General features: G+C 40.0%; 1 protein-coding gene across 1 annotated transcript; it reads left to right on the top strand.

The window, feature by feature from the left end:
• Positions 1-59: 59 nt before the first annotated feature.
• ppp1cab (protein phosphatase 1, catalytic subunit, alpha isozyme b) lies at positions 60-9359 on the top strand. Its single transcript, XM_030078713.1, has 7 exons — positions 60-472; positions 1165-1296; positions 2034-2264; positions 3351-3455; positions 6169-6392; positions 7738-7872; positions 8444-9359. Exons 1-7 carry the CDS (start codon positions 418-420, stop codon positions 8534-8536), a joined length of 975 nt encoding a protein of 324 aa, XP_029934573.1. The 5' UTR covers positions 60-417; the 3' UTR covers positions 8537-9359.
• Positions 9360-12845: the final 3486 nt, after the last annotated feature.

Genomic DNA, 12845 nt, shown 5'->3' on the forward strand with positions numbered 1-12845 from the left:
CACCACAAGCGACCAATGGGGAGGCGGGATCTGTTCTCCACTTCCGCTCAGCCTCGCTATGAGCTAACGCTTCCAAGGTATCTACTTTTTGTCCAGGGCTGGGTGCTAGCCAGCGGAAAGAGCAACGTTAGTCTCACTAGAAAATAAAATAAAATAAAACAGTAGAGTGAATTTGAACGCCTAAAATTAAAATAGCTAAGTAATGCGGTTTTCTGGAGTATTTTTTAACCAAAACCTTTGACAATTCAACACCCAGCCTCAGGTTCTGAGGTTGTTAATTCCACCCAAGGTTAGCTAGCTGGCTAACGGTAGCCGATTAAACTAGTTTAGCTAACTCGGCGGCTAGTTATCTTGCCCGTTACATTTTGAAATTGCAGGGAGTAGATACTTAAAAACAAACCAATACAGGTGAATATTATGGCCGAAGCCGATAAATTGAACATCGACTCCATTATACAGCGTCTTCTGGAAGGTAAGACTCACTATTTTTCTCTAAATTTATTCCCCGAGGTAGCCATTTTAGCTTTCTCGGCTAATATAACCCGTTAACGTTAGCTTGCAAGCTAATTGTAGGTAAGTTTGTCTGATGTCTCTCATAGCTCGTTGCTAACCGGGAACCATAGCTACCAGTTTGCATAATACGCGCTTACTTATATTTTCTCAGGTATACTTATTTTTTTCAGCATCTTTATTAGCAGCAAATGCCGAGTTGTTCACCTTTTCTCAGATCGTTATTATCTTCAAATTACGATTTCCACTCGCCTTCATTGTAATACGACATGCCGGAATATTGTTTTGGTGCAAAACTTCATCCCAAGATTCTCTTTAATGACACAGTGTAACGTAGCAATGCAGATAATTGTTATTTTGGGAAAGAGAAAAAGAAGAGAGACGTATTTAGTGAAATGTGTGTTCACTAGCTGGGTTTGTTTTAGATTTATTATCAATGGTTTTTGTATTTAAACTTCAATGCCAAGTATCTCATTTGACTTGTTTTCCCACCAAACAAAACCTCCATCTGTATGGGTGTAAAGTAGAATTTCTGTTATCTACTCTTTGTGGATATCCCAGTGGGAATCGGTGTTATGAATAATACACCATTATCGATGAACCATTGTTGCCTGTGTGCTACGTCTCACTCTTGTCCATTGTTTCTTTCCACAGTGAAAGGCTCCAGACCTGGCAAAAATGTTCAGCTGACAGAGAATGAGATTCGTGGTCTTTGTCTCAAGTCCCGGGAGATCTTCCTCAGCCAGCCAATACTGCTGGAGCTTGAGGCGCCACTCAAGATTTGTGGTGAGGCTTAGTTGTGGTGTTTAGGGTTGAGGGAACACTCCCAAATGTAGTGAGCTATTGCATTCAAAAACATCCTTAAACGCCTGTTGTAGCTTAGTGCTGGCCTTCTTTGAGAAGGCCACAATATGCTATGCTTCTTTATCATTTAATGTCAAGGGAGACTCAAATGATAACTAATTGAAGAAGTAAAATAGAAAAGAAATAGAAGTGACCTTGCTAAATAATTACAAAATGAGTGGTTAAACTCCGATAACATTGACATGCAAGTACAGCATTGTTTTGCATTTCAATCCCCCCCTGGAGCTGGCCTCCTGTGACATACTGCTGATTCCACTTAATGGGGTACTGCTGATTTAAAGGAACAGTCTGTAAATTTAGGGATTGACTGGCTACGTTTGCACAGAAGTGCATCTCACTGCTATCATCACATTAAGTGCAAGCTGGTACTATGTACTCATGTACTCACTCACTTGTCCCATACAAGTTGTACAGTTGTCTCATTGCCACAAAGACGTTATGTCATGCAGCAGCAAAATTACCTAGCATAGCCATTAAAAGCATGACAGGACAGTCATGGTTCAGTTCCTTGTTGTTGCTGATTTGCAGGCTGCCAGGTATTCTTGTTCCTCTATCCATGCCCCTGTTGTGTTCATAAACAGTACATGACGGCCACACCTTCAGACAAAACCGCCATATAGCACCTCACAATCGATCTACAACACTGTCTCTCTCACCAGGTGATGTCCATGGCCAGTACTATGATCTGCTGAGGCTGTTTGAATATGGCGGCTTTCCCCCAGAGAGCAACTACCTGTTCCTGGGAGACTATGTGGACAGAGGAAAGCAGTCCCTGGAGACCATCTGTCTGTTGTTGGCATACAAGGTCAAATACCCAGAGAACTTCTTTCTGCTGAGGGGAAACCATGAGTGCGCCTCCATAAACAGAATATATGGCTTCTATGATGAGTGTGAGTCATATGGCATGCACACACACACACCAACATACATTCCTCATACCAACAAGCATTCACATGTATAGGAGTTTTGATAGTAGAGTACATCGAGCAACATCGAGCTAATCTGATAAGCTTTTGTTTGGGGAGTCATAGTCAGTGCACACAGAAAATGAGTTTGAAGATTTTTTAAATCTCTTGAAACTTCAGTCAAGATGATATTTAATGAGACTGTGAAAAAATGAACTTTTTTTTTTTTTACTTGACACCAAGCACCAAAGTTTAGCAAAATGATATGTATTAAGTCACAATATTTGAAATGGTAAGCAAAGATTATATGTTTAAGGGCAAGTGTAGTTTTTTTCCCCCGTTTTTGTTAAGTTAAGGATCTCATGATGATTTTAGTTCTGATATGTAGGGCTCTCACAAAATTTTTGGAGTAATAGAACATTGACAAGTAACCAGTTACATATGAATCTTAAAATCCTAATCTTTGAAACTATCAGGCTATTTGATTTTGTGACACTCAAATCAGATTTCCTTGCTGTCACTAGGCCAAGCATTAAGAATTCTCTAATGCATGCTGTATACATGGCAGAACAGATTTTTTTTCCTTTTTTGCCACTGTCACTTGTTTCCTAACAATGTGGTGGTGGAGCAAAAATTTGCCAACATTGACCAGTATAATAAGTGTTAGCTCATGCATCAATGATCACTGATGCCAGTCGATTTTTATTTCATTTTGCATCATCAAATCAATATTTGCTTGAGCTTGAAGCGAACCCTTGAATATAGCAGTTTTAATATACTCAAGCAAGCAATGCAGAGAATTTGTTATAAAACATGAATATGATGTGTTAGACAAAGTTTGTAATGGTTAAAAAGCCACATAATCAATAAAACACCAGGCTTCAGGCTAAGGAGCATGATGAAGCTATCTGGGCAGTGATTAATCGCATGCCGTTCTCAGCTATTTACAGAGCTAGGATTATGTAAAATGTAAAGTGTATCTGATGTGATGCAATAGTGGCAGCTGTTGGGACAAGATTTTCAAGTCTCCAGATAAGATTGTGACCAAGCAACTATGGTTGCCTCCCACAGGTAAGAGGCGGTACAACATTAAGCTGTGGAAGACCTTCACAGACTGCTTTAACTGCCTGCCTGTCGCAGCCATTGTTGATGAGAAGATCTTCTGTTGCCATGGAGGTATTTCCACCAGACACTTCATTTGGCTCCTGTCCAGAACACACACACCAACTCCCCTCTGCTCTGTTGTTCCTGTCAACATTATGGTCAAAGACCTGCAGGGCTGTATGGGATCATGATTTTTTTCCCCTCTTTTTTGGAAATGGGTGGAGATTATTTCCTTAAGTGCACCAGTGCTAAGATCTTCAGCACATTTACTACTCTCATTTACTACTCTTTTTTTTTTTATCATACTTGCATACTTGCTTTTTATTACACAATAAAATGTCAGTAGAGCATTTTGTTCACCAGGTTGAGCTCATGTTTGTGACATTCCTGGACTGCACGTCACTACATCTTAGTCTGTATCCAGACAAACAGTTATTACATGTCAGTGAGTGCTTGTTCACCAAGGTGCTTACTCACCTCTTAAAGAAAGTTTTTTTTTTTTTGTGACAACAGCATAAGGTGTGCTTTTTGCCCAATAAACTGTACAGTTTCTAATTATGTAAGCAATGAAATTCATAATGCAATGTCAGAGATGAATATAAGTGAGCTGTCAGGATTTATTAACAGATGATAGGAGCAAATGGTTGTATTAGTCACTCACTGTGAAAATGCTCTGTTCAGAAATGAACAAATTTAAGTTGACCAAATCTTTCTCTGTGCTGCATCTTAGCAATTCTTAATATTTAAAATGACAAGGTCGCTTAAAAAAATTGCAGGGCGCAGATTTTGGGGAAATAGAAGGTCATACTCAGTTGCAGTGAAGAGGTACGTGACATAAATAATAAATGTAGATGTACACTGCATTTGAGCAAGCTGACACCCGAATGACACAAAAAATTAAGTAGAAGCCATTTGTTTCGACAGCTTTGTCTAGACACAATAAACAGAAGAAGCATAGTGCTGCTCAATTATGGAAAAAAATCTTAGTCACGATTATTTTGGTCAGTAGTGAGATGACATTTTATTTAAGCATGATTACTTATTGACTTTTGAAACATCATTCTTTTATTGAACTTAAAAAAGGGCTTTACAGTAGATTTCTTTGGATTTAAATATAAACGTGCCAGCACCTGCAGTGCTGCCAACTTTGTCTCTAGCTTTACTTTGAAATGTGAAAACAAATGAATTTACATCAATGGAAACACAGCTATTGACTGCCTGGCTAAAAAGTGACGTTAAGGGAGGGGCGAAAGCACACCACTGTTAAGGAATGTGTTGGATTGACAGTACAAGACAAAATGAGAGGATCATTACAAAACGGAATGCGGCACAATAATTATTTTATCTCGATTATCTTGTTTTTGTAATCATCAGCAGCCAAAATTGCAATTGAAAATAAAATTTGAATTATCATCTAGCCCTAAACAGATGTTACTCTTTCAGATATCACTTGAATTTACTATATTTTTATGACATCTCGCTGGATTGTCATGCCCAGTTCCCACTTCCTGATCAGTCTTTGGAATCATATTAAGGCAGGCGCACAATGAGACATGGCCCCTTATCACTCACATCTGAATGTATGGAGGGTGTGTAATGATGTGATATCCTTGTATATGGCAACTACCTGGTTTACGAGGGCATGCTGTATTTCCCTTATGGGCCGGTCTCTGTGTGACCGAAACAGTCAAAACTACACACACACACACATTGATTTTTTTTTTTAAATGTAAGAACTGAGTGTCCAAAAAACGGTTATACTATAGATGTTTTATTATATTTCAGATAAATACATTAATATGAGCCCTTACAGGCTCTTGGTCAGGTAGCCAAATACTGTATTATATATTTGAAATATGACTCTGTTTTCACATTTCTCTCTGTGTTTCATCATATTGAGTTGTTCTATTTTCTTGTATTATGCTGGTGCTTCAGCCCTACACTATGGGAGCTGGGCTGTGTGTGTTCATGTGTAGAACAACTCAATGTGATGAAAGGGAGAAAGAGGTGGGAAAACATACCGGCTGGCCATCTCGCTGTGAGTGTGCCATGTGCTCTGTGTGTGGGTGGAGGGGGGGTTGTGTATTTTAGTAGTGCAAAGACGCCTATGCTGTGTTTAAGATCTAGTTAGAATGAGAGGCTTGTTCAGTGATGTTGACAGGTATGCGTTCTGCATCTTTGATACGGTCCAAAAGGATGCAGCAAACTAACCACTGACACGTCTAGGGGACTCACCCTTATTTTTCCCCTGATAATTCAACATCATGAACAGCAAATCTGTTGAAATCATAGAGATACACAAAAGAAGCCTTGCTGTCAAACAAAAAAAAAATCTACTGATCACCATTTTCTGACCATCTGTGCAGATGAAATCCCGTGTTCGGTCATACTTCATACTTTCACTGCAACAAGACCTGAACAAGAACAATTTTTGTCACACAGATTTCATTTCACCAATCTCAAAATTCAGCCTCTTTTTGATGTGTTGCACATACTAGTGTGTAAACTGACACCGGCGAGTAAGGAGCAGGGAGAAGATAGTCCTCCAGTTCATCAGCATACCCAGGCTTCACATAATTCACAATAATTTGATGGACTGTTAAATAATAGAGCTGTTGAATTCAGGGGTTTCTTTCTGAAGTCAAGCTATATTTTAAGTTTTTCTTATTGTCCTTTAATTAAAGTATGCAACCCTGCCCAATGGCTCCAAACAGTGGTGTTGGCCAGACGATCCTCTACACACAAAGAAAGCTTCTTATCAAATACTCCCGTTCCTCTTCCACAGGCCTGTCCCCAGACCTCCAGTCTATGGAGCAGGTGCGGAGGGTTATGCGCCCCACTGATGTGCCTGACCAGGGCCTGCTGTGTGATCTGCTGTGGGCCGACCCAGACAAGGATGTGCTGGGTTGGGGCGAGAACGACCGTGGTGTCTCCTTCACCTTTGGCGCCGACGTTGTCACCAAGTTCCTCCACAAACATGATATGGATCTCATCTGTCGGGCCCACCAGGTCAGTGCCAGAGTGTGATCCTGAGGGGTTTGGGTGTGGGTGTTAGATAACAAATGCTACCTATCACTCACATTTTTACCAGCCTCCAACTGGCCGCCACTGAAAAAAGTGTCAGAGGCCGGTTAATTTTTCAACAAGCAGGAGTCAAAACAGGTTAACCAGCCCGATGCTTCACAACTGTGTTGACGTAACCGATAGGCCTTTAAATTGACAGTAAATTTACAGTAGTCAGTTGGATTTCAGTGAACTATAATAAAAATAAATCTATACTAAAATATTATAGATTAATGGTAAGAAATAAAAAAAGGACTAAAAAATGAATTGCTTTTGGAAGCAAAGGGCATCCAGTGCACAGCCAGACGGTGGGGGAGGATAGCTTGAGGATGTCACGTGCCTGTGATTTTTGCATTGTTTATTTGATTTAAGATATCACTTTTACTCTGGTAAAACTGCTGCAACAGCATCTTGTTTACAATTTTATAGACCTACCTGTGTTCAAATGTTCAGTTCTCTGCAACACAGCTCTAAAGACACATTTGTTTACAATGTTATGAAGACATGAAGAAAAGGCATTGTTTTGCACTGATTGTGCCCCAGAAGTTTTTTTTAAAAAAAGTCATTCAATTGTTTCTTCAGTCAGATTAACTGAACATATTGTGGGAATATTGAAGCATGTTGCCTGTCTCATGAATTGAATCATGAATTGAGTGAATCACTACACCCCTACTCGTGTGTAAATGTTACTATGGGAAGAGTAGTAAAAGAAAAGATAAAAACATAAAAGATAATAGCTCTGTCTACTGTGTGTAGATTTATTGCAGTGAGGATGGTGGATGGTCACCAGCTACAGTGTTTCTTCTGTTCATTTTGCAGTAGTTTCCACCACAGCAACCGAAAATGCCAAATCATATTAGAAGTTGTAATTAGAAGTGATGATTGTGTTTTGGTAAAAAATGTTTTTCAGCATTTTAATCCCAATTTAAGTTATAATGTAGACCCAAACAGTGACAGATATGGGACAAATATTTGAAAAAAAGAGTCAGGTGGCACCTCTGAAGTATTGAAATAGTGTCTGTAGCCCAGAAGGACCATCTGAATATCCTTTAACCACCTCAGGGCAATAATGGATTTGAGCCTGGTCTCACTAATAACCAGGGAGTTAGATTGATAGAAACATCTTTGATCTTTTTCATGCCTCCTAAGTCTGCATGAACTCTAGTGCTCTTCTTGTCACGTATTATAGGAAGTTTCTGGTTCTGTTATTTTGCCTGACTTCATTGTGTTTGGAGGATATTACCTTCACCCCTTAAACAACTTATTAACCTGTTGTTCCTCTGTCTGTCAGGTGGTAGAGGATGGCTATGAGTTCTTCGCAAAGAGGCAGCTGGTGACGCTCTTCTCAGCCCCAAACTACTGTGGCGAGTTTGACAATGCCGGAGCCATGATGAGCGTAGATGAGACCCTCATGTGCTCCTTCCAGGTAAAACTGGTGCTTAAGCAAAACCTTGAAAAATTCTGTTTGATCAGATGTTTTCAAATGTTAAAGCTATAGTTAAATTCATACCTGAGGTTTTACACCATGAACATAGTCGAGGTGTTCAGTCTAACGCCAGCACAATGATGATTAAGCCTATAAACCAACAACAAAACTCCCTGCTTTTTGTGTTATCACAGACATGATAAAACAGGTGTTTGTGGCCCCTTTGCTTTGCTGGTGCAGAGTTCACCGGGAGTGGCTCATTACCTCATGTGATGATACTGTGGTTCTCTAAAGTTTTTTTTTTTTTCTCTCTCTCTGTAAATGAAGAGTCCTGTTTATTTTTTTCTTTACTTTCCTGCCTCAAGAGGGAGACAAATCTCAAAGCCCTAACCCTAACAGGAAATTTCTGTTCTTCAGGTTTAAACTGCTCTGATAAAATGATAAAGAAGTTTACAAACTAGCTTTATAAAAACATTAATTTTAGAATTGTTTTGTTTGTGTGCAAATTTTGGCATCTCTTTGTTGTTGCTATTTGGTCATGTTTTTTTTTCTTTACTTTTTTTTTTTTTAGATTCTTAAACCGGCAGACAAGAAGCTGTTCTACGGCGGAGGGGCCGTGGGCTCTGGTCGCCCGGTCACCCCTCCCAGGAAAGCTAAGAAATGACACTTGTAGCCTGCCCTCAGCCTCCACCTCCGCCCCATCCCTCCTGCCCTCTCTACCTCTCTTCTCCTTTCTTTAACCAAACAGCCAGAAATCAAACCTATACCCAGGGCTTTTTTCCTTTTTTATCTGTACTTCTTTAAACATTTAATGTTATGAATTGTCTGAGTGAGTGTGTGCGCCGAAGAGACAGTCTGTCTGTGAGTGAGCATTAAAACCATGTGTGTGCGTGTGTACATTTTGTGCGAGAGTATTAGAGATTTATACTATCCCCCCTCTCTTAACCATTTTGCCCCGCTGAAAGGTTGAAACCACAGTGTCTATCTGTACAGTAATTGTGACTGAAAAGCAGGGTTTGGGAGACAGTGGGAGATTGCTGAGCTGGTGATTTTAACAGCAAACTCCTGCCGGCAGGTGGTGTGTGTATTTGTGGCGGGGGGGATTATTTTGTTTTCCGTGTCCTCTGTACTGTAAAATCTCAAACACACACACACACACACACACACGTGTGTATGTATGTGTGTGCATGTGTGTGTGTGCAGTGTCATGCCCATCCTGCTCAAGTATAATGTCTAAGTAACCTTGAACAGGAAGAGTTCCGTCACCACCGTCTCAGGAGAGCATGCACATGCTTTCTCTCTAACACACACAAACACACACACACATGCATACAGATGACTCTTCTCACAAATTCATACGAGCCAGAGCTGTAAAAACCCCACACAGTTTAGGTTTGTACAGATTTGATTACTTGAAAGAGATTTTTTGTGAATTCGTTTTGTAGTCTTTCATCAAGATGACCAATAAAGCGAGAATCTGAGCTAAACGGACTGATCCTCATTTTTATTTCAATCCAGTATCTCATATTTTCAAATTGTAATGAGTTTTCACGCAAATGGTAATTAGTTGTTGTCTGTAGCTGTAAACTGCCCACAGCACTACTTTGTCTTAAATTGAATGCCTAATATTGTAGTATGTTTATTATCTACCAGCAGCGCAACATGTTTTAACCTGAAAAAAATTCTTTAACTGTGTTTGAAGTATTACCAATTCAGAGTTAGTAGAATTCACATATTTAATATTCAGGTTTCCATTTCCACACAAACGTAAGCATTCAAAATCTGTGTTAACTGACCTCTGGTCAAAGTAGTTCTTGCTGTCGTTCATGTTTTCATATGTGTACAAGTGTTCAGCCCCACAGTAGGTGGCGATGTTGAGCTCCTTTGGCTCATGGAGTTGAAAGGGTCCACCTGTCCATGACAGAGAAGTAGTTGTGCTTTGTTAATACTGCATATTTGTTAGCTTTTCCTGTAGAGGTTTTTTAATTTGTAAGGGCAACAATAACACCTGAAAGTGAATTACTAAATATGGTGACAACCCCTGCACAACGCAACAGCAGATTAGATTAACAATTTGGTGTCAGCTTCTGTTGTTATTTTAACTAGTAAGATTAGTATTGATACTCTAACTATGCAGAGGCTATGCAAAAAACTTTGAATCTCTCATGTTCGTCATTCTATATTTAAAAAAGATCCCATTTCTTCCTTAGGCATCTCTCAGGCTCTGTTTTCATTCATTCATCTTGCTGTCATCGACACCCTTCCTTCAAGACGCTCTGTCCGTCATTTTGCCTTCCTTTACAAGCCCAATAAGGTGAGAGGTAAAGGCAATGGCTGAGGGAGTTAAGTTTAGATAAATAAAGCTTAATATATTCTCTTGACCAAAAACATATCAACTTAATGCATGTAACTTCATTTTTTTCAAGCAATGTTAGGCTTCATTTTCTGTATTTCTCTGCACATATCGTTATAGTTTTGTCTTAATTTCAAAGTTTTGCAAGCACAAGAAGGTGGGAGGTGAAGGGTATAAAAGCCTCATTTGTTGTGATATGTATTGCACAATTTACCAATATCACAATGTAGCTCAGTCGAGAGGTTAACAGGTTGCAACCACAGTCTTCTTGTTGCTCTTGGTGCACTTCATAATAATCTGGCAAGACTGGAGGAGGTATAAGTAGGCCATGACTGTGCAGGGTTCCTCGGAAAAAGTGTGCACCCTCATTTCAGTGTTAAAACTGCTCTTCTACCTGTTGGCCGTTGATCCAGTCTCAGTTGTGGCATCTAATCTTAGTTTTTCCACAATTCATTGGGTGTGTGTTCAAAAACTATTTTTACTGCATTATATCTTCTAGGCTGTGGTTCTAAAGTTTTCTCTAGATCAGAATCTTCAAGACCTCAAACCTGACCTTGTTCTTGAGGTGAGGGTTTTATTGTATTCATTATTGTTACTTGATGGCGGGAAAAAAAATCAAAAACCGATAATTGGACACAGTTCGGTTTCTTTTCCCAGCAGTCCTAGCAATGAACCCAAAAAGAGTGGGTTAAGTGAAAATGTACAAAAAAAAAAGCCATTGCAAAAGAGATGGAGTATTTTCCAAAGCTTAATTTCTCAAATGATATTAAATGCACAGTGGTTCATATAGACAAACAGGCCTGAACAACCAAATTAACTCTGTATAGTTGCAATTACAAAACCCCAGAGAGATAATCTTTATTTGCATATCCACAAATTAAAAGGTGACACCATTACTAGATAGCAACATTATTTTTAAGGCTCACCCCATAATCTTGTGCGTTTTTCCACATTCTCTTGTTACATTGGTCTGCTTGACACCATAACAGCTATCTTGGTTTCCATGTATCTATGTGATGATGGTATCTGTACATAGCAAAATATAGGATGACCAACTGTGGTAACAAACAATCTTAGAGTGCTCTATCCATTCTACAGCTGAAGTCTTATATTTCATGAATGGGGAATATTCCTCAAATTCATATCCTGTGACCTGGGACAGTTAGGCCAAAACTCACTCCAAAGGTAGAGACCGGAAAAGCAAGACTCCAACCTGTCAGTTTGGAAACTTGTCATCCCTTACATCAACGGACCTTCACTGTGTAGCAGCAATAATTAATCTACTCCATTAAAGCTAAGAGGAGGCTGCGGCCAGATTCTCAAAAGTCTCAGTGCGGGCTAATAAGTTTGGAATTGACGAAAAGAGTTTTGAGTAGTCATTAACAAGACAGACAATCACCCCCTCATCTGTGAAATGAGGACAACTTTCGATCACATTCAAGGCTCATTTTCATTGGCTCCCTTGTGGCTTGTATGTAGGTTGGCCCTAAGTGGCAGGAATGGTGTGAACAACCGAGAACTCTTCAGCCCACTGTAACACACGGATACTGATGACACGGCGAAGTCAAAGGCGCCCTAAAACACCCACCAATCTTATTCTCTCAAACAACAGATGAAAGTAAGATTTGCGAGCTTGGACTAAAAGGCACAGCATTCTGAAACAAAAAAGCCGCAAAGCTGTCGTGCTGCTATGCCTAGCTGCATAGTGTCACCTAGTCTATTTATATCTTGTGGGTAACTCTGGATACATAGACTCAGCTGCTACTTCTATTATTACTATTAGCTAATGCTGTAACAAGTACCCTGCTAACCAACACTATAGCTTCTTTACTGCGCTACTAATTACTGCATCACTGACAATACCACAGACATTCATCTTCAAACACTGGTCACTGGAACATTCAGAACATTTATTGGTGTACATGCTTAAGATTGTAGATGCCAGGAAACCTAAAGCTTATGGATGCAAACAAATCTACATTTAAAATGATGCTGCTGCATTCCTGGCTGATGGATTAAAGCACCTTCAGGTGAAGAGTGTTATGGGATTTGTAGCCATTGGTTTTCAATGAATATTACTGTCTGTGTTACTCAAGAGTAGGAATTTCATTGGCTGGCTGGCACAGAAACCCGAGTTGTATTTCATACAGCTGGATCAGAGAGAGCTTGGTTTTTAATGAGTACCTAGAAAAGGCCAATTAAACGGAGGTTCCCCCAGTTCACCATACTGACACTCTTTCATGACTACGTGCTGACATCATTCAGCTGGACACTTATAAAACATGTAAAGCCCTCAGCATGTATTGGTAATGACAATAACCTTCAAGGATTTCCTTGAAGAAATATATCAGTATTTCCTGGCACCTCTCCTGAGTGACGAACATCCACTGTGCCCCCCCGCCCGCTTTCTGCTTGTGTCGCACAAGTCAGCAGGAACAGACTTAGTTGCATAAGTTAGTCGTGCATGCAGCTGCAGTGCCTCAGTACTTAACACTTGTACAGAACTGGGAACATGTATAGGGGTCAAGAACCACAGGGGGGAGGAATTGATGGGTTACGGCAGCACATGGTGCTCCAGCAGCCTGGCACGAGGGTGTGGCACGTTAGCACCACTCTCACA

Source organism: Myripristis murdjan, chromosome 19, assembly GCF_902150065.1.
Source record: "Myripristis murdjan chromosome 19, fMyrMur1.1, whole genome shotgun sequence".
Taxonomy (NCBI): domain Eukaryota; kingdom Metazoa; phylum Chordata; class Actinopteri; order Holocentriformes; family Holocentridae; genus Myripristis; species Myripristis murdjan.

Bases quoted from the DNA above. Each gene is read 5' to 3' on its own strand.
- ppp1cab (XM_030078713.1), top strand. From the start codon at position 418: ATGGCCGAAGCCGATAAATTGAACATCGACTCCATTATACAGCGTCTT. The intron at 2,265-3,350 runs GTGAGTCATATG...TGCCTCCCACAG, and splicing joins ATATGGCTTCTATGATGAGT to GTAAGAGGCGGTACAACATT. The intron at 7,873-8,443 runs GTAAAACTGGTG...TTTTTTTTTTAG, and splicing joins CCCTCATGTGCTCCTTCCAG to ATTCTTAAACCGGCAGACAA.